Source organism: Lutjanus erythropterus, chromosome 10, assembly GCF_056507025.1.
Source record: "Lutjanus erythropterus isolate fLutEry1 chromosome 10, fLutEry1.hap2, whole genome shotgun sequence".
Lineage (NCBI taxonomy): Eukaryota > Metazoa > Chordata > Actinopteri > Lutjaniformes > Lutjanidae > Lutjanus > Lutjanus erythropterus.
Window position 1 is genome coordinate 11,638,183 of NC_139326.1, and position 26,437 is coordinate 11,664,619.

At 38.9% G+C, this 26,437-nt stretch overlaps 2 protein-coding genes across 3 annotated transcripts in view; one reads left to right on the forward strand and one right to left on the reverse strand.

Annotated features, from left to right (window-relative positions):
• The first annotated feature begins 1,597 nt into the window (after window positions 1-1,597).
• On the forward strand, window positions 1,598-13,615 carry paqr3a (progestin and adipoQ receptor family member IIIa). Its single transcript, XM_084728200.1, has 8 exons — window positions 1,598-1,774; window positions 2,611-2,842; window positions 4,191-4,353; window positions 5,953-6,108; window positions 10,741-10,938; window positions 11,347-11,437; window positions 11,787-11,971; window positions 13,178-13,615. Exons 1-7 carry the CDS (start codon window positions 1,714-1,716, stop codon window positions 11,927-11,929), a joined length of 1,044 nt encoding a protein of 347 aa, XP_084584326.1. The 5' UTR covers window positions 1,598-1,713; the 3' UTR covers window positions 11,930-11,971; window positions 13,178-13,615.
• Window positions 13,616-17,176: 3,561 nt separating this feature from the next.
• bmp2k (BMP2 inducible kinase) overlaps window positions 17,177-26,437 on the reverse strand; it is a 50,374-nt gene continuing 41,113 nt past the window's right edge. For both annotated transcript variants that reach the window (XM_084728202.1, XM_084728201.1), the window contains exon 16: window positions 17,177-19,453. In XM_084728202.1, coding sequence (XP_084584328.1) covers window positions 18,027-19,453 — 1,427 coding nt within the window. In that variant the 3' untranslated portion in view covers window positions 17,177-18,026. The remainder of the gene's footprint in view (window positions 19,454-26,437) is intronic.

Below are 26,437 nucleotides of genomic sequence, written 5' to 3' on the forward strand. Positions count from 1 at the left end.
GAGTGAGTGTGACTTCCCTCCTGAGGGAATCCTCCAACATCTCTCATACCTGAGAGGTCTGTGTCGCTCTGAAGACGATTCCTGATGACAGGCAGCGACAGGAAGATGTAACACAGCGGCACGCTGCAGCGGGATGACAGTCAGGAGACTGGGAGAGCTGCACTGAACAGTCTGCATTTAATATGGACCACACCTGCATATCCAAGCATACTTTTAAGCTATATTTTATAAATTATGAAACCTTGCAAGAAGCCTACAGGGCTAGATATTAGATATTATATAGCTGATTTCACAGGCTGAGTCATAATCCTTGTGCAGAGTAAGCTGAACTTAATGTGCAAAATTGGTGGAGTGCCCCTTTAAAATTTAAAACATAAATTCCATTATGCATAAATTAATCTGGGGATGACATGGGAGTCTGAGTGTTTAAAATGCTGACTATGTAATTGCAGTATCTCCCCCTCACAATCCCGCAGGCCTGTAAAGGCCTATACTAATAAAAGCAAAAATGACAAATAAATACTTGAGTACTTACTTGTTATTACTATGTGATTAAATAAGTATTCCATACTCATGGGTCAGACCCATTGACATAAATTAAGATGGACGATGCATCTCCACCTCCTCCCTCTAACTATCCTGGATACAAGTGCTGCTAATTTGCACGGGTGTCATCATTTGGAGCCTGAGTCTGCACAGTAGTGAACTGCGCTGGAGCTGCACGTTTGAGTTCCTGTCCACACAGCCAGCTGACTGAACCATGAGTAGAGCTCTGCTGACAATCATGATGTGAATCCCTCTTTTTATAGCATCAAATAACATAAAATAATTTAAACCAAACTTATCACAAAAATGAACACCTGGACAAACATCAACGTGATAAGAACTACCTGAAATGACAGAAACCGTGCCAATTTTATTTGACTTTTTTTTTTTATCTTTTATGTTCTATTTGCTAAAATAGAGGGGATGCAGTTTATGACCTACACTGCAACCAACCACCAGGGGGAGGGATCAACATATTTTTGTTTTGCTTTTGGGGAACCATCATATTGTCCATGTTGGACCACACACATCTTCAAAGTAGCTTTCAGTTACACACCTGTAAAGTTTTGTGACTGCAGCTTTAACAGTTGTGATACTATTGCGCAAAAACAAAATCTATGGTCAGATGCATTAACACCTGACAAAGTACTAAAAATCATTTGTTGCCATGATGACATATGCATGCACACACACACACACACACACACCATAAATTGTTGCTTTCAGTAGGCTATACACATATATAATAAAAAGTGAACATTGTGTTTTTGCCCTAAAAACGAAATGTAAATCTGTGTGGCCTGGCAATGTAGGCTCAGTATACCAAATATTGTTCTATTTGCTGTATTTTCTAGTGTGTAACTTTTAGCTGTTAAAATATTCAAAATATAGAGTCTGAAAGTTCATTGATAATCTTTAGACAAACAAACAAAAAAAATGACTTTGCGTCCAATTAAAAGTTTTTTTAATCTTTCAAGCGCTTTCAACCGCACCACGCTGCATGGTTTGGTCCAACATGTTTAGGTCTGTTATTTTCACTCAGGCAGTCTTGGGGCACAGCAGAGGGGTCCATTACTGATGACGTCTCTGGTGATTTGGAAGATGTTGTAGCCGAAACTTGATAACCACTACGTTGTTTTTTGAATTAATGTTAATATATGTCTACAAATGCGAAGCACGTATCATAAGCCCCAAAATGGCACAAACTGCACGTACACCAAACTGAAAGGTGAGTTTGTCGTGAATTTGTTTGCTGTAAACAAAGCGGCGTGTTAGCTAGCCACTGTTAGCCTGTTCAGACAAACGAGCTGTAATTAGCCTCTGGCTGCCAGACCGCTTTGAAAATTTGTTTATTTAAAGATTGACTTGATTAGAATTAGTGCTATTTACATGATGAGACTTAACCTAAAATGGGTTATACTTCAGCTGGTTCTTTGGGCACAATCGGCGTATAATAATTTACAGAGCAAGCACTTCCTGTCACAAAATCACACTTTTATTAGTGCCCATGGCTAACATTAACTGTCTGTGTAACGATAGCCAATCGGTAGGGAACTAGTTACATCGAGGAGGATCGCTTGTAGAAATATAAACTTTATTGATAAACGCTGTTCGGTCTATCATCTGCTTACTGAATTTAGTTTGGATCCTGAAAAAAAAAAAAACTCTTGAGTAATGTCCTGGAAGCTTGAATGTTTGGCTAACACCTTAAACCGAAACTTGCCATATCACTTAAATAACAGAGTTTGGTGATGGTGGATATAGTCAGTGCTGCAGTTTCAAAGCAGCAAATTGGTGTTAGCTAGGAGATGGTAGAACTTATATAAAACGATATACCGAGAATCAGCTTTCCTTTGCCTGCACTTGTTGAATTCAGGAAACCATTAAAGGTACAGTTTCAGTACGTAGGTCACTGGTATGCCAGCTTCACGGACAGTTAAACCTTGAAACATTGGCTGTTAGATCTTACAAGCCACAGTCACCACGGTGTAATGTTGAACCACAGTTGTTCTGTAAGATGCAACCTTAATTAGGTCTAATATGATATGACTTTTTTATTCTCAGCTTCAGGTCTGACTAAAGCAGACTCCTCCGGCTCAGCCATGCCTCAGAAACTACAAAAGAGCGCCCAGACTTCACACTACATTGAGCTGGGAGGTTATCAGTATTGGCCTGTGCTGGTGCCCCGAGGTATCAGACTGTACACCTACGAACAGATCCCACTGTTTCTGAGGGAGAACCCCTACATCACAGATGGATACAGAGCGTACCTGCCCTCCAGGCTGTGCATCAAAAGGTGAGGAACAAAGATCAGAACAGGGGCTCAGCAGGATTTCATTACATAAGACAGAGATATAGTGAATACAAAATCAAATGCTGGTTCATGTCTTCATAGAGTGGCTAAGATGGTGTGCTGTCATGTTGGTTGACAGTAGCCCGTCTTATACAGAAATCTGGCTTTGTGTGTTTATACTGAACCGAGCAGTGTTGGTATAATTACACACCAGTGTGTCCTTTTGCACAGTGTGCTGGCATTGTGGAACCAAAAGAGTAATGACATAATACAGCCGCACACCAGTGAATAGGTGATTTTGCTCAACTACTCTGTTCTAATCACTCACAGAGCTGATAACCTCATGAATTTATAATGGAAAGCTTTTTATGTGTTATGGAATAAATGGGCCGTCACTTCTTCTGCCACAGATAAAAGTTAAAAAGATTGCATTGTGTGATGATCTGTGGGGAGGGATTCCTCTCCTTCTGCCTGTATGTGTCTGCCAAATGCATGCAGTGCTGTGTCAGTGCTGTTCGCTTGTGTACCTCAATCTCTCAGCTTAAAACAACTGACAAATTTATGTAATAATTTAAAGAAGACAGTCATTAACAGCGCAATATTCCCTCATTGAACAGGCTGTGTAAAAGGGGCGAGCGTTTGTGTACAGCAGTAAGTTTCTTACCATCTATAGTTGCTTTATTATCTCTCGTCTTGTCCTGTTTCCCATGACTGGGAAGTCAGAGTACAGTCAAGTCCAGAGGTTGCCTTTGAGATTATTCAAAATAGCTGTTGCATATTTCATGCATATCTTTTTTTCTTTTTTAAGAGAAACTGCTGTAAGGGGTGGATGACTTCTTTATGACAGTGTAGAAAAAGCAAATGTTTTCTTTTTTCCTGTGGCTGGTGGTTTTCTCTGTTGTTTATTTTGCCAACATATATGCTGATATTCATAGAGACTGCTGGCTGTGATAGGCCAATATTTGACCAATAATATCGATAAAATGATATATCCACGGGGCTTTAATTCTCATCTTACCCTACAGGTTAGCTTTCCTATTTGTCTACTTACTGACAATATTTAACTCCTGAAAAAGTCAATGGCTTGAAGCAATTTTGATCCTGTGAAGCAACAGAAGTTTGCTGGTTATATCTAATTAATACCTAATTACACTAAATTCTAAATCTTAAACCTTGCAGGAGTCACAGGATTGACTGTCTGTTTGTTCATACAGCTGGAAGATGTTTGAATTTAAATACCGTGGGCTGTGTGGTTGAGATTACTGATCTCAGTCTGTTGTAAAAGTTGATTTTGTGAGGAGAATGGCATATTTTGAGTGATTGTTTTAAAGTTTGTTAATCCTCTCTGCAGCCTCTTCATTCTGTCCAATGAGACGGTGAATATCTGGAGCCATCTGTTAGGCTTCCTGCTCTTCTTCTGTACCGGGGTGTACAACATGTCCTCGGTGCTGCCGGCCGTCGGCGCCTCCAGAGAGGACTACGTCATCTATTCCATCGGACTCTTCTGCTTCCAGGTACAGAACCAAGTTTTACAGTTTACTTCAGATGTGACAATTGGTTGAAATGTCTGGTATCCTAACCAGACCTCTTACGTTTACATTTACATCACTAGTTTATCAGACCCATTGGTAAATTACTTTGCTGATTTTACACTAAGGCTGAGCTCTAGTTAAGATTAACGCTGGTATCTATAATGTCTTTTTGAGTTCATGTAGTGTTAATAAGTCCCTCTGTATGGTGGACTATTTTAAAATGCAAAGACAGCTCAGTAATACTGCCTCTCCTTAGTCAGCTGTGCTCAAATGTTGATCATCTTGTTGGGTCAGATCTGTGCACTTAATGCTGCCAATTATGGACTGCTCAATATAGAGACATAAATTGGGAATGACTAAGCCTGTGGAGTCAAATAACGATAGTTTTCCCAATGTTGTAGTGAATTCTTTAACTAAACAGCAGGATTCAACACAACCATCATATTTTATGTCACTGAAACACCATATTAAATACTTCTCACCTCTGGAAATGTGTAGATGATAAATTAAAAGATTGTTTTATCTCTGGAAAGTTGCACATTTCGGATTTAAAGGGATAGCTTGGATTTTTTGAAGTGGGGTTATATGAGGTACTTATCCATGGCCACTGTATTACCAATATGTAGAGAGCTTGGAGAAGCAAAGAGGGGCAACAGCACAGAAGCTAAGTATTGTAGTGCTGTGGACAGCATCAGCAGCAAAATGTATTTTAGCCACTTAAACTGATATTGATTTTTTTAGGTGTCCACTATATTTAGAATTTTTTCACTACTTTACCTTGCTGTCAGACAGCCTTTTCTGACAGGAAACTGCTAAAACACTAAATATAATATACACTAACTGATATTTTAAATAGGGCTTTTTATAAGTGGCTAAAATACATTTTGCTGCTTACCCTGTCCACAGCAGTACATTGCCAGTACTGTGTGAGTTGGACTAACCCCCATTTACTGTAGACACTACAGTGACTATCAGTAAGTACTTCATACAACCCCACTTCAAAACATCTCTCTAATGACAAAGCATGAACTTGAACATGGTCATCAAATCCTATCAGTTTGTTGTTCAGTTAATAAAAATGAATAACGATTAATTGCAAAAGATGCTTCAGGTCTGTTTCTGTCATCTTTACAGTATGTTTAGCCAAGTTTACCTAGGCAGGGCTCATTTTATGTTATGTAATGTGTTCCAGGCTCATTAACAACAAGGTTCTCCTTGTGTTGAGCAATGTGGTGCTGTCAAATTAGCCAAATATCTTGGAAACTGAATATGTGGCAATTGCATGGTGTTACCTTAATCTGAGTGGCTACAGAAGGACATCAGACCTTATCCAAAATATTGGCAGTTATTGTCAACAAATGAAAAATAATCAGTCCAGCAGTTGGCTGGACCAGGCTTGACAACCAGAGTCTTCAAGTCCAATTTAAAAAAAGTCTATTAAAAAAGGCTGAATTTTGAGATGAAATGGTTAGGACACCTCTCGTTAAATCATAAATATTTTTCTACTTGTTATCTTGCTATCCTTTTCCTGACTCTCCCGTTGTCGTCTCCTCTGGATCTTTCCATCTTTTCCGTCTTCAGCTGTGCATGCTGTGTTCGGTGGGTTATCACCTGTTCTGTTGCCACCGCTCTGAGAAGACCAGCCGCCGCTGGATGGCGCTGGACTATGCGGGGGTTTCCATCGGCATCTTGGGCTGCTACGTCCCCGGAGTCTTCTACACCTTCTACTGCAATAATGTAAGTTCATCTTCAGCCTGCGGTTCACTAATCTGACTATATCTGCATGCCAGTGTAGAGATTTTATTTAATTTATGTTGATATGGTAGATGGATTACTTCACCCTTTAACGTACCAGATCAGATAAAATAACAGACTTTAATGATCCCACACAGAGAAATTGAGGTGTTTCAGCAGCAAGAATAGATGCATAGTATCAATAATAATAGTATAAATAACTTAACAAAAATATATACAAATGAAACATAAAAAATATTAAAAACTATATACACATATAGACATAAAGTGTATTAAATTAAAAAATAGTGAAAAATAAAATGAGGAGACAAGGAAGTTGAAATAAAAAAAATAAATGCAGAATCTGTGTGTTTGAACAAAAATTGCATGTAACTGAAGTCTGATCACACGTGAGTTATGTTTCGGTTGGCCAGGCAGCTCAGTTGGTAGAGTGTATGCTGTGACTCCGTAGGTTTGATTCCCGCCTGCTGCTTTTTGCTGAATGTCATCTTCCCACTCTCCCTCCCCCTTTCCTGTCATATCTTCAGCTGTCCTATCCGAATGAAGGCATAAAAGACCCCCAAGAATATATTTTTTAAAAAGTTTTGTTTGCGCCAGAAAAACTCAGCATCAGAAGCAAGGTCAAAGTTAAACTCTCCAGACAGATTAGTCGCTTGCTTTGTCACGTCTTACATATGCCGCACCACCGTCTCCCTCTGAAGCTGCATCCAAAGATCCAGAGCATCGGTTTAAATCCTTGAGAAAAGGATAAATGTGAAAAGCCACTTTCCAATCCTTTGTGACTCAATTTCACTCTGGCTCAGTTTAATTGTAAATGGCTTATTCTCCTTGTGGAGTGCAGTTCACAATCATCAAACAAACTGCTCCGCTGTTGCAATCTTGTTTCCATACATCTCCTCTGCACTCACAGTTATTTTTCTTTTATCTGCTTTTCTTCAGAGTACATATTTCTTAACTCTTCCATGATCTAATGGAAGCCATGCTGTGACTTTTGCTGTCTTTTGAAAGTTTTCAACACTGCTTTGCTACCAATACCAAAACAATACAGTTTCTGATACCTTTACTTCTTATATTTGAAAAGGTTTGTCTACAAAAGTCTTTGTTGACATTATAAAGGAGAAGAGGTAAAAGAAGTGAAGTTCTCATATGTTACATTTTGTCTAAACTAGAACTGGGCTCTATTTGAAAAATTATGATACCAGTCCAAGCAAAACCATACAAATTGGCAATTTCTCTCCATGCAGATTAAAAAATAATCAAATGCAGGACAATTTGATTGAAGAAATTTTGATATTACTTGGTTCTGGAATATTTTGGTCGATACCTCAAAGGTGTTGGGTTCTGATACCCAGCTATAGTCTAAATGCAAGCAACAAAATTAGCTTGATCACTGGCCTGAATTCATCCTGATATTATCTTCCTACAACAACCTTTACAGCTTGTTGCCATTTTTCTTTTGATGTTTTACATGAATGTGGTTGAGTAGCCAGCAGGCTATGCCGGAAGATGACACTGAAGTCCTTGATCCCTCCTACAAAGCTGTGACTGGTCACTTTTTTCCCTCCAACTGGGGAAAGAGTCATCAGTGGGCACAACACACTGAGATGTGTGCGTTGATTCTGAGGTCTGGAATCAGACTGTCGCTTTTTTGGTATTCCTGAAGATTTCAGGCACCTTGTGGTCTTCCTCAGTAAGATGGAACTGGGTGTGATGGGGACCTTGTGATGAGAATTAGTTTGTCAGACTGCTATTTACTGAGTCCAGAATAAACTTTAAATGACAAATTTATGGTTTAGAGTGGGAACTATCTGATCAGAGGATAACTAAGTAGATATTTTGGAGCCCAAAAGTTTTTGATACTTGCAAACAGACACATTTCTGTTGGTACCAAAAAAGCACTGTGCTCTGATACTCAGCCGAATTTGCTGCTCATATTGTTGGTAATCAGAGGATGGAGGCTTATTTTACTGTTTATTTTCCTCCTCCACTCAACTGCACCTTCATGCACATTATAGATAATGTAAATATGTTTACGTGAGCTTCACTGCACGTTTCACCGCTTTAACGCCTAACCACCGTTCTCCCTGGAGACTCTTAGCACAGATCCTGGGCCTGAGAGGCAGTAATTGAATAAAGCTGAAGTGGAGCCCACAGTCTGGCTCTGCTGATTGACTCATTGTTCCTGGTGAATAAGCAACACGACACCTTTGCTGTGCTTGCCGTTTGGAAAACAGCCTCCGATGACACAAGCCTGTTAAGTTCCTTATTCCAGCCGCCCACCACCATGTTATTTTTTTTCCCTTCCTGGTTGCTTCTCTTTTCATTTTTTATTTATTTATTTATTTTTTTACTCCTGAAGTATTTGGCCGTGCTCCTTACTGTTCGCTTTCCCCCGCATATTGGAAGCGCCGGGTTATTTTGCCCCCAGAACGCAGCTGAAATCTGCTCCAGCCTAAACCAGATGGCTGCGTTCACGGAGCGGTCCGTCACTCCTGTTCCCCACCATATGACGTTCGCAAGTCTGGGAGCTGTCTCAGCGAAAGGGGCCCCCCGTCCTTGCCAAGACTAGGGCTCCGCTTCTGGGTGGCTCCACTCCTGTGGCAAGCCAAGTCCCTAAAGAAAAACTGATTTTTATATTTAGCCATTCAAACTCTTGTCTCGTCAGAGTGTTTTAGAAATGCAGATTTGGAGGAGAGAACATGGTGTCTGTTAGGAGAAGAGCTTAAAAAAATTGGCTGGAGCCGAGCGGGGCCTTGTTCCTGGTGCAAATTTATTCACTGTGAAATTCAGCAGGACTCGTTACATGAGGACGTGTGACTGGACGGAGGCCTACATCCACACAAATGGACAGAAGGGACGGAGACGAGGCTGTCCAGACTGTGCACACAGTTACTTATAGAAGTTAAAGTAACAGCGAGGACTGTACATTTGGTTTAGTATGTTAAAAAACAGTTGGAGGCCGTTTTTAGCACATGTATAGATCGTCACTGTTTTACCGAGGAAGTTTGTTATATTATCGTGTGCCAGTACAATGAACCCATACATGAAATGGTAGAGATCAAACACCCTGAGGTGTTATTTTAAAAAAAAGTGAAAAATGGCACAGAAATCCTCAAGTGATTTGGATCACAGAAGGCAGTTTATGGCCTCAACAAACAATTATTTTTATTCTTGATTAATCTGTATTATTTTTTTCAGTTAATTAAAGAGAAGAAAACAGTGAAAATACTCATTGTTTCCAGTCTCCAGGGACCAAGGTGAAGTTTTAAAATAGTTTTTTTTTTTGATGTATCTGACCAACAGTGACTCTGCCTTCAAATGTCACTCGTGATTCGGACATGGGAAGTCGTGTACAAAACCCGTGAACTCAAAGCTTTCAGAAATTTCCACTTACAAGATTGTTAATCCCACAAGAGGGGGGCGTTCATATGGACTCTTCCAGTGAACACAGCAAACACGACCCCATTTGAAGGCGGCATGCAAACCAAAGATGATATAAAACAGAGAAAAGCAGCAAATCCTCACATTTGAGAAGCTTGAATAAGCAAACATTTGCCAGTGTCGCTAGATAAATGAAAACTTTCTGTCAATTGATAATTACAACAGGCTTATTAGTGTCTGATAACATTATCGAAAGGATCTCTGCAGAGATAGATTATTGTTTCTGAAGAGTAAAGAATAAAGGGGTGGGTGGGAGCGGGTTAAAATGTTTATTGGGTTTTGCATAAACATAGAACTACAGATATTGGACGCGCTGACATTTTCATTAAAAAAAAAAAAATGGAAAGAAAACAAAAATATAACAGCCATGATTATACATGTCTGTTGTTGAAGAGGGGTGCATACCAGTCAGTTATCTTGTGATTCATTTGCATTTTCCACTGTGTCATAAATCATCCATTCCTTACATTTATGAATAAAAACATTTTCTCTCAGTCTAAGCAGATAGGTCATTTTTTTCCTGTAGTATAAATGGCACCTCCCAGAAATGTGTGTGTGGTTTGGGTCTCTATTCCCACATATCCTCCAACATGAATGTTGTGAACCAGTTTGTTTGCCCTTTATTTTAGGTGTGATGAAATAGCGGGTTGGATTTTTCCACCCAAACTCCCTCCATGTCCTTGAACATGTCATGGTAGAGTATGTTGCGCTCTGTACATGCTGAGCTGTTCTTACATTGTAATTACAGTATTGGGTTCCTGTTTAGCTTTCATGTGCATACATGAAGAAGCTTTACACTTTTTTGGTGTAGTGCAGAAATTGTCTTAAATAACCTCCCATTGTATGTTCATGGCATTAGATCAACTATTACATTTCATATTTTTAAATTTTGTATTTCCTTGATAAAATAATCCCTACACTGTAAATATCTAAAAAAAAAAAGTCCTAAATCTTTAGTTTGACTTTGCACAGCATGAATGTGTTACAGTGTACATTTATGTGTAATAATGTAATATTTTACCTGCAAAGACTCTTGAACCTGCAGAATCTTGACAACAGAGGAAATGTAAAGATGTCCTAGTGAGAAATATCAGTGTACTCACTATGAACAAGATGTGTGTTTATAATTGAGTACATGGTGTGATTTAACCACTGAGCTTCTTGTCCCCGCAGTACTGGCGGCAGGTGTACCTGGTGACTGTCCTGGCTATGATCCTGGCCGTCTTCTTCGCTCAGATTCACCCTCATTACCTCAGCAAGCAGTGGAAGCAGCTGCGCTCGCTCATCTTCTGCTCGGTGGCTGGATACGGCCTCATCCCCACCGTCCACTGGATCTGCATCACTGGAGGCTTCTCCTCGGAGCTTGTCCAGGTGAGCACGCTCAGCTTTGTCTCAGTAACCAGAATATTCACCGCTTTGTTTGCTTTTTTTTTTTTAATGAGTGCTTAAAATTGACGTTCAGCTGTTTCAAACTTGAATGTAACACATATATGTTTACCTTTTAAATTTAGTATCAGTTCATCTCTAAAAGATTAGCAGCTCTTGCCAATAATTAGACTTGGACAACATGGTGCTGAACCGTGTTTCTCTAATAATTGTCTTTATGTTATTAATAATAACTCATTTAACAGGATTATGAGTCATTTTTTCAGTTTGTTGATTGGTGTTGCATACAGACATCATTTGATATTTTACTGACCTGTTCTGAGTTCTCTGAGTGTTTTGTTGCTGCTGTTCAGTTTTATCCACACGTCAGTAAAATATTTTTTTTCCCTTCAGGCTTTTGTTCCTCGAGTCCTGGGGATGTACTTCATCGCTGCATTAGCTCTCATTTTCTACGTTTCAAAAGTACCAGAACGCTACTTCCCAGGTGAGACCACTGTTTGATTTCCTCTGTTGTCCAGAGCAGCTTTTCTCAGTCATTGACTTGTGACTCAATAGTTGATCAGAAATTATCAATATTAAAATGCTGATGTCTAAAACACTCATGGTTGTAGTTTATTTTTGAAAGGAATGTTTGAAAGGAAATTTTAAGCATCATCAGTGTCTCCTTCTCATCACATTTTAAGTGTCTTTAGAGCTGTAAAGTATGTGTGTTAGTGTGCACGCATGTGTGTATCTCATGTAGATTATCTTCTAAATCACAAATAATTTCTGTGTTTCAGTAACTTTTTTAATTTTTTTTTTCCTTGCTCTTTTCCTCTGTGATGCTGCCACAGGTCAGCTGAACTACCTGGGCTCCAGTCACCAGGTGTGGCACCTGCTGCTGGTGCTGATGTTCTACTGGTGGCACCAGTCGTCATGTTTCATCATGGCGTACAGACACAGCCAGCCCTGCCCCGACGCCCCCCAACACACCTAAGACGCTGTCCTGCCACTCCGGGATCCCCGACTCTCTTCAACTGTAAGCAGCACCATTATTCCATTATATTTCTCTTTGTCCTTGTTATTGTTACCTCTGTGAACAATAGCAAAGGTGAAAGGTGAAACCAGGTTTTGATCAGTTGTGTTGCACCAGTTTGTCTGTCAGTTGAGTAAGTTTATGACACAGTGAGCAAAAACACTCTAAATATTAAAGTTCTTTACCTTATATTAATAAGTGATCCTCACTGAATTAATACGGAAGCTGAGAACATATATGCGACATAAAACATAACATGCTTAAAGTTTTTAATTGCTGTTGAGATTACAAGTTAATTATGTCACTATCTCAAAGCAATTAAGTTTGTTTCTTTGTGATAACGTGTTAATTTATCATGAAAAAACATGATATTAAAAAAAATATGTTGGATTTCTCTAGATAATTAATCATGAGAAAATGATCACTGAAATACACTCATCAGTGAAGCTGCAGCCAGGACAGTACTCTCCTAAACTGACGAGGTCTGATCTAACTTTCTGAGCTCAGTCCTGATGCACTGATCAGTAATTAGTACCAGGTCTGCAACCAGGTTTATTTTCATTGCCGATATTTCAGTCCTGTCACAATCATGCCAAAACTGTTTGGACCTATTTTTGAAGTTCTGTAATTATTATTTTCATTATTGATCTATGCTCATTTTTGGGGTTTATTGATCAGCGTTTTCCAAAGCCCAAGATGACGTCTTCAAATGTCTTGCTTTGTCCAAAACCCACAAGTATTCAGTTAACTGTGAGAGAGGAGTAAAGAAATCAGAAAATATTCACATTTAAGAATCTGAAATCAGAGAATTTGGACAGTCTTTTCTGACAAAAATTTTACTTGAACCCATTAATCCATTACCAAAATAGTTGGTAATTAATTTAATAATCATTAATCATTGCAGCTTTAATTAGTCCTCCTTGATCTGACACTTAGTTTAAATCAGATGCTGTATTAGACGCCATCTATACATGCTGGCACGGCGCTCCTTATCCCTGATAAACGTAAGTAAAAAGGGAAACAACCTTTTGTGTTCTTGCGATAACATGTTGATTATTTTATCTCAAGATAGCAAAATAATTAATCTGTGACCTCCAGATAACAGCATTAAAACATATTTTACCAACAAAGTATTGAGGTTTGTTACTCCACCCCCATAATTGTTGTATTTCATTGTTTAAACCTGTTTTGTTCTCTCTCTCTCTTTAGGTTGGTGAATGTCTGCAGCGTATTCCTGCAGGAAGGCAGTGAGACACCATGGACAGGCCTTCAGTCCATCTCAGCGTCACCGCAGATGGACACATTCTTACCTGCCAGTGTCTTCAGTCTACCTGACCTGTGAGTCTGTAAACGGGAATCAGACCTGTGACCTCCAGGATGTGAGGTGACACATGTTGAGTGTATGTTGATATAAAACAGGAGCTCTCGAGCGAATGTAGGTTAACATTCACAGTGGCCGAAACTAATTTTTACTACAAAACACAGAAACTCTGCAGTCAAACAACAAAAATCTCCTGAATTTGAAGCAACTGTACTTTTAGTCAAGTAGCATTTGCCACACGTTTCTGTAAGTGCCTGTAAATGAAATCATGTAGCTCTTGTTAAATTAAATTAACTTAATGTAAAGTTTTTCTACTAGAAAATTTTAAACACCCCCAAAAAACAATCTATTTTGAATATAGTTCCAGTTTGTGATAGTGCTTTTAAAATTAGGTAAACTGCCTTTGGCCTTCCCTCAGTAAATTATTAAATGAAATAACCTTTAAAGGGAAAATTAAATGTTTTGGGTGTTGATGTCAGCACTCTGCTCACATGCACGCATACTTTTAGCTTACCTGTGCAAACACGCTGATAGAAGTGTAGAGGTCTGCTAAACCCGGTTCATTTCCAAACTATTAAAAAGTTGTTTGTGGTGACGCTGAGATACTTCTGCATGAAAACAAGCAAAAACTAAGCAGAATCTGTCCACACAATTCATGTTTAGGTAGAAAAAAACCAAAGAGTCAGAAGTAAAGCTCCAAATGTAACCTTCAGCTTATATATTACGTTGTTCATTTTGTCCTTCAGTGTTACTGTTTTGTGCTGCTGAGTGATACAAACAACTTGACTGTTTTAGTCCCAGGAAATGTATTGAGTCTAACTGCAGGTACTATAAAGACCTGTGAGCTGCAGATGTGTTAGTACCTGACGCTCCATGTTGTCTTGTGTTCGGCTGGTCTGCCTCTGTGTTCAGACTGACTTATTTCAGAGCTAAATACAGTTTATTAAAACTGCAGAAACCCTAATTACATACCAGATAAAGTGATTATTTTATTGTATTATTATTTTCCAGCTCTATCCAGTGAAGGTTAAGGCTTATTAAAATAGTGTGTGGTGAATTTATATGTGTTAAGGAGCAGCTTGTCCTCTAGGGGCTGCTAGTGAGACTTTTAGACCCTAAAACTGTGTCTCAGTTCTAAACGTTAAACTTACCGACGTTGATTTCTACAATATGAAGTTATGTTGACTGTGAATTACTGAGAGGCTTGTACGTTCATTTCTTGGAGACTAAAAGATACAAGTTGAGAAAATTATTTTCTACAGAAATCACAGTGAGCAGTGATAAATAACTTAAAAGAGCTTCAGCCAATTTTAAATCACATTTTTTTTGGAGTGTTTATTTTCCACAGATTCTGCATCATGTTTTGTACTTTTGTCTTGAGATGTAGCATCTCATGCCCGTCGTCACTGCTCAAAAATCAATTGATTTGATTTTTACTGTAATTGCAGTCAGTTTAAAATAAGTTAGAAACTGGGACACGTTTTTTTTTTTTCAAGCACTGATTCAACATTTTGAAAATTTGTACCCACATGAATTGCAGTTCATATTGCAACTGCAACTCTCGTCTGTTCAGTGCAGCCCTGCTGTTATCTACTGTAAGTTCAGATGACTTTACTACTTTTTGTTGTTGTTAAAATAGTTGGAACTACATTAGACACTATTTTTGCGAACTGCTTTTTCTGCCTGAAGTGCAGAGACAATGTTTCACTGTTGGTAAATTCAAACTTTTTTTTTTTTTTCAGACACAATAATCCACAGTACTTTTTCTCCAGCTCATTTAGGGTGATGTGCAATGTTTAAGGTCAACTGTTGTTTTGTATTTTAATGTCTTCATTCCAAAATGCAACACGTCCGTGTCCGAAAGAAATCTTAACTGCTCAAAATTACAAAAATATCTTTCAAGAGTCTTAATGCTCAAAACGTTACAGCATGTTCCATTAGCATCCAGGTAACTCTTAGCCATCGCATTTTGGAATGAAAGTCATTTGTTCTCTGTGATATTTAAGGTTTTTAAGTTTCAGACCGATACAGATGTTCTCTGGTTACAATTTCAGATTCTTTTTTGTTGTTCTGTATTTAAATTATTCATTATGAACTTGCTCTGTACAGTCTAACATTTACTCTAAGGTGTTTTGTCTTTGATAAGCTCTAAGAGACATCAGCTGTGTGTCCAAGACTCATTTTGTAGCAGCAGAAATTTTGTATCTTGACTTTTCATACTGGAGCAATCAAACTGCTGAACTTGACTTTAAATAAAATTAACCATGTTTAAAATTAAGTGTAAAACTGCTTTGTTTTAAAGTCCACTTAACAGCATCCACCTCGAGCTGCACTGAGATGACTTTTATTGCATCATACAGCAGTATAGCATGATAAATACAATAATAGATTTACCCTTGTGAAAAAAAGATGGAAAGTAGTTGTATCGAATGATTCCACTGGTGAAAACACAGTAACCTGCAGGTTTAATTCAAACAGATGTGCCAATGGTTAGGAAGGTAAATGCAGTGCTTAAGGCCATTGATGTCGAGCACACAGAACTAGTTCATGGAAGAATTCAGCGCTGAAAAGTGCATTCATGAACACAAATGACCTGATTTCATATCACAGATTTCTCCAGCTGTCCTGAATTGTTTTTCCCTTTATGAATACGCCAATTCACGTTCTGCAGTGGAAAGACCTGTGTTAAAGAATAACTGGTGATATTTTACGTTGTTCTTGTCAACAATTAACCTGAAAAGACCAAAACCAAAAATGAACTGATCCTGCTGACAACTGATATATCTTATTCGTCCTTGCCATAGAGCTCCATGGTTGTCCAAAAACTGTTAAAAACACATCAGTGAGCCACACCGTTGCACTGTTGATCCTTCAGTACCATGAACACACACACTGTCATGTATTTTGACTCGGTCCCACATACACTATCCTACTGCCAGAAATACTCATTAAGGCACCAAATGTGAATTAATCCACAGCTGAAAATAGTCACTAACAAATGCACCTTTTTCTCCTGTTTCAGTAACACCGATCACTACAGTGACCAGTGGTTTTAGGACATTACTGAACCTTTTTTAAATTGAAAATAAGTATTTGTGGTCTGGTTTGGGGCAAAAAAACTATCACTGAGAGTTAGATTACACCAAAAATAAACTGCTTACCTCAGTTTTAACTTAGCATAAAGACTGAAACAGCTAGCTCTGTTAAGGTAGCAACATTCATAATATCTCATTTGTTGTTGTGTGATTACATTGGATTAAGCACTGAGCTGTCTCTTATCTGGGCCCAGTAACTTCCTGGTGTCACTGTGAGGTTACCAGGAAGCCAGAGGACTCGAGGTTATCACTGCTCCAAGCCAAGAAATACTGTTGTATACCACAGAGTCGCATTAAAATTTTTTGCATTCATTATTGAGCTTTACAGATGCTTGTAGGTATATTTTGGTACAGATGGACACATCCAGGCCAACTATTTCCCTGTTTCCAGTCTTTATGCTAAGCTACCAGTCTTCTGAAGTTATCTCTCAGCAACAACGTTAGCAGAATAAGTGTATTTCACAATTTCAAACTATTCCTTTAAAGATTTCCATCTTTAGTAGGAACCAATATGCTTAGGGCTAAGAGCCAAAGACAGAGTAAGGAAGTCAGGAAGTACTGAGAAAAGCCAACACATTGTTGGTTTTGGTCTTTCCATGGGATTTGTTGGCAATAACAGTATACAGTATATGGAATTACCGCCAGCCCTATCCTTTAACTAATGGTGCAGTTCCTGTTATGTTTAAGCATAAATTACTCTGAAAATGTTATGACATCTAATGTTGGGAGCATGTACATTGCTGAAAAAATAGCGGTACAGCTTGTGAGTTTCTGCAGGGGTCAAAGTTCCCAAAACACAAACCTAGACTAGTGCTCTAATGTGGCTTTGTGTTTTAATTTTTTCTTACTTCTAATAGAATGTGTTGAGTTGTAACTTTAAAAAAAATAAAGTTAACAGTACTTACATTGAAGTTTACTGCTAAAATAAACAGTTAAGAGCCTAAATTTAATCCTGAACCAATTAACAAATCCAACTTTTTTTAAGGAAGTACAATAAAATTCGATCCCTTCTAAAATTCAAAGTGTAATGCAACACAACTGACAGCCACATTAGGCTGCATAAAGACTACTGTGAAATTATGCATAGAGAAAGGTCTAATAAGGACAAAACAAAGTGGTTAAGGTCAACTCCCAAACGATTCCACCGACATTAAAGGCCAACGCAGGCCAACTGTGTCGTGGTTCCCGAGGTACTGTGGAGCAAGGCAGAGCCCAGCTCAGGTAAGGCTTTGTGGTGCTAAAAACAACATATCGGTAGATCAGAAGGCAGGCCGAAGAGCTTTTTGCAGCGAGCCAAGCGGTCAAACGTTAAGCTTATAATGACAGTACAATTTTCGAGTGGGCTTTCCTTTTCTCCTGGTTCAAACGTCTTTACAAGCGTTAAGGATGCAGCATTAAAGGCTTCTCAGCAAACAGGTACAGCTGAAAGATATGTGGAAACATCACTATCACTCCACAGGATTTAGGTTTTTGTTATTGAAACTAAGAGATGTATTAAAATGTTCTCTAAAAAAAAAAAAAAAAAGAGTTACGACGCGGTTAGCTTGTCATTTCATTGATTGGTTGAAGATGTTCCCAAACCAAGAAAAAAGCTCAGGGGTTATTTAACAGCAATTGGCTGAGTGGGAGGATGCAGGAAAAATCACTGCTTCGAGGGAAAAGGGGCAGCTCCGAACGGGTCCAACTCCCCCGTCTGCGAGGGCGGCGGCTGCTGCTGCTGAGGTCCACTGTGGACGACCATTTGTGTGAAGGGCACTGCCCCGAAATCATCCATGATTCTGCTTTCTCCCAGAGCACCATGAAGAGAACCCGTCCAGGACTTGCCATTGGCCGAGCCCAAGTCGCCCTTGCCGTCAGTGAGTCCTTGATACTGGCCATGCCGGCTGCCGTCCTGAGGATGGAAAGGTTTGGCTCCAAATGGGTCTAAAAGGGCCTCGTCTACCGGCAGAGATGCTCCTTTGTCTTTCCCTTCGGCCATGGTTATATCAACACTGATATTCTCTTTAGAGTCAGAGGTGCTGAGGAACTCGTTGCTGCTCTGTGAGTCTCTCCGGCCAACCTTTTTGTGTCTGCGGACTCTCTCAGGTGTGCGATAAGTTGGCTTGTTGGTCTTGCGGCCTCCGGTAGGCGTACCGTGGTGGCGTTTGCCGTTGCTGCCACCTGCTGTGGCCTCCTGCTTGGTTTTTCTCTGGCGTGACGACAGTTTCTGGAGGCTGCGCTGCTTCAGCCTCTGTTGCTGAGGGCTGGACTCCTCATAAGATGTCCGGAAAATGTCTTCTGCGCTTCTAGAGGTGGTGGGAGGAGGTTCAGTGGGGCCCGGCTGGAAGGGAGAGAAGCCGAAAATGTCAGTGCCCTCAGGAGAAATGGGTGGCGTTTGGCCCATGGGAACATCACTCTTCCCAGACTTTGAGAGGTTCCGGTTGAATGGCGCTTTGGTAAAAACATCAAACTCGTCCGCAGCTTTCTGCTCATGGCTGACTTGCCTAAAAGGCGCTTTGGCAAAGATGTCCGAGCTTTCTGGGGGCGCACCAGGTGAGGGTCCTCCGAGAAAAGGAACAGCACCAAAAACATCCACAGCATCCATAGCTGGAGCAGCTCTCGCTCCGCTGGGTGACTCAGGAGGGGTGATCAGAGTCATGCCTGAATCCTTGCGAGGACTCCTCCTGGTGGCAGCCGGAGCTGCTTTACCAACCGCAGCTTTCTTTGAGCGGCTCTTCACCCTGCTGGGATCGTAGTCCGAGTCAGAGCTATGCTTGTCTTCGTCCTCCTCTCCCTCTTCTTCAGAGTCCATCAGTAGAGGCCTCTGTCCTAAATTCTCTGGCTCAGTGTCTTCACCATGCTCACTGTTCAGGCCCTCCTCCTCCTCCAGCTCTTCATCCTCACTGCTTTTTGGCGAAGGGGGATCGGACTCAAAGTCGCTGTCGGACTCTTCACCAGGTCTGCAGTTGCTCTTTCTGCCTGGTTTGTGTTCCTTGACCGCTGCCGGCTGCAGACCCTCTGCAGTGGTTGAGATGGGTGCAGGAACGCTGACTTGCTCATTGGTCTGCTCAGTCTTTCTCACATCAGTACCTGCAGAAACAAGACACATGCAAGAGTTAACCAGTCATCATGTATTTTCAAGTTTTAATCTCAAACCCTTCCAGATGTTTTTAACTTTGATGTTTGAGGGTGAGGATCTCTTGACCCTTTGCCATTTAGCTGTCTAGGCTTACCATAGACAGATTGCATACTACTGCACTGAAAAAGCAAACAGGCAGAAGCATGGCTGCTTGTAATGCTAGCAAGACAGATGAGTAGTAGTTTGGTCTAAGGAAGAAACTACTATACTCCTCCAGATATGGAACAAAGAGCGCATCAGATGGCACATGTCAACAATACACAAAAACACTAAGGTTTCCCTTCAATTTTAAATTTGCCCCTCTTATGACAAACTGGCAGTAATCTGTGTGGAAGCACCTCGGCTCCAGAGGAACTATATATAATGTGAACAAAAAGACGACTGAAGCCCCATCAGAGCTGAAATAGACCAGAATAAGAAATGGGTGGTCTTTAAAATGAACTGAAGATGTGAACGTGAAACAAATTCCTTTTTCCCTTTTCTGCTGATACACTTTTTGGTCCATTTTAAGATCATGGAGTTCGGATGGATGACTATTATGTGAAAACACCCTGAAATATCAAGATGAGTGACAGAAGGAGAATCTTGATGCCAGAAGAAGTTTTCATTTCTGAAGAACATTTCTTTGGCACCTTTGACCCCTGTCATATGTATTACTGAAATCAGGATTACTTGGCTTACGTTTGGAAGTCCACAAATACAAATCCCAACAGTTTGTCCAATACTGAAGCAGAAGGAGCGGCGAAGGAGAAATCACAAAACTCAATATGGTCTAAAAGCTGCTCTGACTTCTCTACTCTGACCCTGCAATAAGATGAGTAGGCTTAGAGGCAGGAGAAATGAGATGCCCAGCTTTTCAAGATTCATAAAGTTGCTTTTAAATTTAAATCTCTTGGTGAGAAGATTTAAGCTGTCAGTCATCTTTAGACTTAAAAAAATAAATCTTTGTTCTGCAATTACTACTTCATGCTTGTGCATTTCTATAAATTCTTGCTCGTATTTGGCATTTGCTAAAAACTTTGTGCCTTGTGTAAATTTATTTCCAAGAGATTTGCATAATGACAACTTAGAAATTAGCCTAATTAGCAAGTGGATAGTCTCCAATTATATTGAAAATAAATTGTTCCATACACAATGAGCCAATTTATTGTTCCCTATTAGTGGAAGCTCTACATTAGAAAGCAGAGAAGGGACCCCCTGCTGTGAACACGAAAATGGAAACCTCTCCACGTCTTCAACCATCCAAACTGGCAGGACGTGATGACAGATTAGCCAAAAGCTTTGTTTTTGATAAATGAAACAAGGCAGCAATAAAAGATAAAAAAGTCTCTGGAATAAAAGGCGAGGTGCTCCTCTACATCTGTTCACTCCACCCGACTTGTCCCAGATTACAACTTGTAATCAAATTCACCTCTTGGAGTGAGACAATCTCACACCATCTCACATCTTTAATCAGGAGAGAAGATGACAGACTGACACACAGATTTGTTTTGTCGATGTTCCTTTGGGTAAAAGCTGAAGGATTACATGCTGCGTCTGATCTCTTAAAGATACAAATAAGTGGTGAAAACATGCATGTGATTGTTCTCTTGTCTGATGGAAGATAAAGTCTGTTAGAAATGTCTGACAACAGGCAGGAGCTTAGTGAAGTTTCCTCCCTCACACAGCAACGCTGCTGCTGAACCTAGATTGATTTGATGAAGCTGCAGAGGCGAACATTTACAAGACTAGTTGACTCTGAACCAAAAGGTTACTGGGAACAATTTTTTTTCACAGCAAAATACTAAGTGTAATTCATCAAAATGATGAATTACAATAGAGCTGAATTGATGAGCATAATGTGTTATATTATTATTAAGACTACTATTAAGAAAATTGATGCTAAATGTCCCTTACATCAGTTTTTTAAATGTTAAATTAGCTGTTTTTTTCTCCCTTTTATGTCATCCAGTCATTTTAAATTTGCATTGTTAAATACCTGAAGGTGTTGGTCTGACCCTGAGATACCTTTTTTGGACATTTTGTAGACTCAACAATAAATCATAAAGGAAAATAATCATTAGTTGAGTCCCTAAGTACATGGCATTGCAGTTATAATTATTATTAAAAAGAATAAAATAAACATACTTAATACAGTATAGCACATTTTCTTACATTCACACTGAATGCAAAAGCTGCTTCTGTTTGAGAAATCTTTTTTTCAACCACTGGAGCTGAGAAACAGATCAAATTTCTCTGATTTTATTCTAACATCACACTATGGAAATCCATAAATAGAAGGTCAATCAGCAGACAACCTGCAAGAATGTAAATGACCCCAGTGTGAAATCACTTTATAAAGATATGGTACTATTTAAGTTTGTTGACACAGTCTGCTGTTGATTTTTACAAACTGAATCGCAGCCTGCAGACTTGAATAACAGGATTAGATGGATTAAAATATCATCGAATTATGAGCCCATCTGGGGTCACAGCAGAGGATTCACACTTTTACAAAAGGTTTGGTAAAGATGTCAGTTGTACCACGTGTCATGCCATTCTACAGTACATCATACATTATTATTACTGTAGTATATTTGATCAACTAAATAACCATATGTTAACCTGAATTGTAAAGACAATTGTATGTCAAAATGAGAACAGAAATTACTGTATGTAACTGTTTTTTTTTTTTTTTAAATATGCATATTTCAAGACCCAACTGGTAATTTGTTGCACTTTATCAGGCGTACTTATATACATAATTGAGGACTTTTAGTAAAAGAAACAGCTCCTGGCTTCTTGACTATCCTAAAAAGATATTCTGATGCTTCCACCTCAATGAGCCATCTGTAATTGTTTGTGTTACAAATTATGCAGCTACACAAGAGAAGTAACACTAAAAACAGAGTACAGTCTACAATTAGAGATGAACATGAAGAAACTGAGGTCATAATGAAATTGTCACTTGTTAAAATGCATTTAAAGGAAAAAAAAAAAAATGAAGCCAGGGAAAAATGTTACAACTTAAATTTACCAAACCAAACTGTAAGGATGTAACAACATGTATATCAAATATCATGACTTTTTTTTTTTCTTTTTTACAAATGCTTAGATCATGGCTGGCTACTTTTATTTAATCAAAGAAGAAAAACAGATTAACTTTATATTGAAAGAAAACATTTTATGCCAACAAAAATGCTGTAAACATCAGATTTACTATTTAATAAAGGACATTTTTCAAGTTGTCCTTTTCTTTATTTTTTAATATTGCAATAAATATAACATTGAGTAATTTTTATAATGGTTTTATCATAAACTGAGCATTTGGTTTATCAGGACTTTAACATGAACGATGCAGGCCACGTGTCTCGAAGAGTAAGCTGCTTACGTTTGAATGTTACACACATCTCACACACACCTCTTTGCCCAGGACAAACATGGTCGACTTGTTTTGTGCGTTAAGGTTTGTTTTGACCATCACCTTCCCTACATTAAATCTGTTTAGATTTGTTGTAATTTGATTAGAGAACAGGGAGCTCAAACAAAGACAGCCATGCTAACATCAGGAACATCTTGCACGTGGTGTAGTGGTGGAGAGACTCTAAACTTCCCAATACTTTAAAGAGCTATAAAAAAGGAACCAAGGTGAATATTGATTTTGAATGTTTTTTATTTATCAGTAACATTCTATAAAGAAATACATTCACACTCACAGTATGATACAGGACCTTTTACATAGTCTGTTGCAAAAACAAGATATGTAGAAGACAATTTATTGATCTATAGGTTTTTATTCTTTCTGCAGGAGCGGTACCAGGAGCTGCTGATATCGAGTATAACTAAAACTGAAGAGTTATGGCATTATGACCTCAAATAAAAAAAAATTCCCAAAGTTTTAGTGATCTGTTCTGGGTCTTCCAGCAGGATGTAAAGCTGACAAAAAAAACAGACCCCGAGACGCAGTGGCAAAAGCACAGAAAACTTGCAAATGTAAACAATATATAACAACATATTCAATGTCTATGTTTGCTTGTTCGTCCCACAAATCCTGGGATAATATTTCACGTTTCCTCACACTTTAAAAAAAGAAAATAAAGTGCAGTTAATGGCTCTGGTCGTCCCTTTCATTTTTCTTTTTGGCTTTGATGGTTTGCCTGTCCAAACTATAGATCCATCCACCAATACACATGAACAAGATGTTTCTGAGTATGGCTGTCTTACTAAATGAAAAATGAATAGAAACAAGCAAATAATAAAAAGAACTGAACTGAAATGAAGCAAGTATATATTTTTTTTTTTCCACAAAGGCTCAATAAAAGCAGGCGGTGATATGAGCGCAAACATAAAGTGGAACAGAAGCATCAAGTAATGTTTACTTTTCTCCAAACTTACCTTTAGCTAAACATGAATTACATTTTACCAGTTAATATATTTGTACAAAAATGTGTATGATTCATGTCTGCATGGATGACTAAGATGGGTCACGTTCTCACTTGCTGCTTTAAGGCGGAATAACAGCAGCACAGCGAGGGTTAAAAAACATACAGCCCTTTAGGATTGTATGGATTTGAAGAAAAAATAAATCAAAATGTTCACCATTTTGACAGATATCATCAGCACACTCTCATCAAGCATTCCTTTCAGGACGACAATTTACATTTACACTACTGAATGTGCCATCAGCCAGTTGTGTGCGACAGAAAGAAAAATAACACAGTTTAGAGTACCACGTTGCGTCAGTTCTCATTAAAGTCTATCTACATAATGTAGGAACAATGCTCAGTACTGTGCAGAATAACTTGTTCACCTGCCTCCAGTACTTTTAACATACTTTCTGATAAAACCTCTCTGACTGGTAGCTGGTTACCACAGAGGGTCATCAATTACACTAACGCATCAGTGCCAGATACATTTAATTTACCTGCCAGCTGGTTTTAATGTCTTTCCTTTAATCTAAACTTTGGGAACTGTGAAAAAAAACAACTGCTGCTCAATTCCACTAAACAACATTTCATTCTACAGTGAAATGAGACAAAGATGAAATTCTTTTGTAATCGCTGTGGGGAAAAAGCAAAAAATGTGTCAGCATTGTTGGGCAGGTAAATAAAAATGCCACGCAAAGGCACTTTGTATCTAGAAAAGGAAAACATAAGACTTCCACGACAAAACAAACCCTTACGATTGTTTAAAAAAAGTTGATGCTTAAAAAGAGGAGTCGAAATGTGCAGTCACACCGCCAGCAACTTACTTGCTGTCATACTGTCTGTCCTGGCAATGCTAGATGGTCAACAACTGCTCTGTCATTCAATGCAACAACAATTAGTTGATTAAAGCTACTACAAGGAGTTCTTACGGATTATTAAAGAGCCTTAATTTAATACAGATGCCTCTACATAAGCAAACGAGACAACTAGTTATTTCTAATACCTGCTACCAGTTCGGATTCTTCTTGTAATCAGATGAAACTAGCCTTCGTTCATGTTTTTTATCAGTCAAAGTTGTAGCGAGTAGTTAACATTTGCCCATGAAAAAGAGGAAGAAGAAAAAGAAGATTTTTATTTAGATCATTTTATTTTTGATAGTAATATTTGGTGGTTATTACTGTGTTAACACTATTCCTTTTGTCTACAGGGGCCTCCAAAAATCAACAATATATTAACGTTACGTAGATGCGGGTCATAGCAGCAGTCACACTGTAAGAATTTTGTCCTAAATTTTGGTCTTTGGTCTATACATCCGTTGTCAGGGGATTCATCTCACATGGTGGTCTAAAAACACTGTCTTAGATTGACAACATTAGTTTTCAATTTTGTCTTATAACTGTCAACTTTTGTCTCGTACGGTCTAAAATCACACTCTGCGTAGGCCCCTTTATTTTTAAGACAGAAGCACTGTAACAGAGTGGAATGATTTGACAGGATGGACTTTAACTTATGAAACTAAACCTACTGTTACAGCAATTCTGCCTCTGAGAAAATTTTAAACATCAACATCAACAGCTGATCAAACACTGGTGTTGCCATGTCAACCAAAGTTCACCCAAATAAGGACAGAGACACTACGGCAGGAAATAAGCCTGACTGATTAACACTAATGAGACGGTGTTTTTAAAAGTTGCCAGCAGTGTGTTAGCACAAGAATATTTAACACCTGTTACCTAAATAACCAGCTGACAGACACTGTGATGGCACAAACACAGAAAGCTAAAAGGCTGATCAAAAATTAGTTGCAAATTTTTTCATGCCAGCCTGCAGGAATGACACCCAGTCCCGAAAAAGGGGGTTTATTTCACCTTGCTGGGTTTTAAATTCAGTACAAAAGTCCCTTCAATCTGTTTGGTTTCTGTTTTTGGTTTCTGATCCAATTTGAACTCAAATATAATTTTATATTCTTTAAGTAACAAGTGAAGACAATAAAATATTTCCACACCTACATTCAAGTGCTTAGAGGGTTATATTGCATCATTATCTTGTCTTATTCTGCACTAAACTGTAGCCACTGGACTTGCATTAAGCCTGCATGATTAAGGACACAAGAGATGAACTGACTGTAGAAAAAAAAGTCTACTCTCACTCTCCTCTAGAAAATCTCTAAGTGTTTTAGCGTTGATACTGTTCATCATTAAATATAGTCTATGAGTTACAAACAGCGTTTCTAAATTACCTATCAAAACGTAACCAATTCACATTTAAGGAGCAGGAGGAGTACAGAGGCACAGAAGCTTATTGCTGCCACCGATGTAATATATGTAGAAATACTGCACTTTGATATTCACATTGTTATACCAAGGCTATGATCTGTGTCGGGGTTAAACCACATGCAGTCTGACTGGTTAGTGAAGCCAAATGAGAAGTAATCATCAGGTTATATTCGAGTGGATGTCAACATCGGCCTCCACAGTAAAGTGCACGGTCCACACAAGAACATTTGAGGCTTCGTCACAACAATAAAAA

What these genes read in the sequence shown, in the direction of transcription:
- paqr3a (XM_084728200.1), top strand. Translation starts at nt 1,714, where the DNA reads ATGCGAAGCACGTATCATAAGCCCCAAAATGGCACAAACTGCACGTAC. An exon ending in TCCAGGCTGTGCATCAAAAG is followed by an intron (nt 2,843 to 4,190) that starts GTGAGGAACAAA and finishes TCCTCTCTGCAG; the next exon opens with CCTCTTCATTCTGTCCAATG. An exon ending in ACCAGAACGCTACTTCCCAG is followed by an intron (nt 11,438 to 11,786) that starts GTGAGACCACTG and finishes ATGCTGCCACAG; the next exon opens with GTCAGCTGAACTACCTGGGC.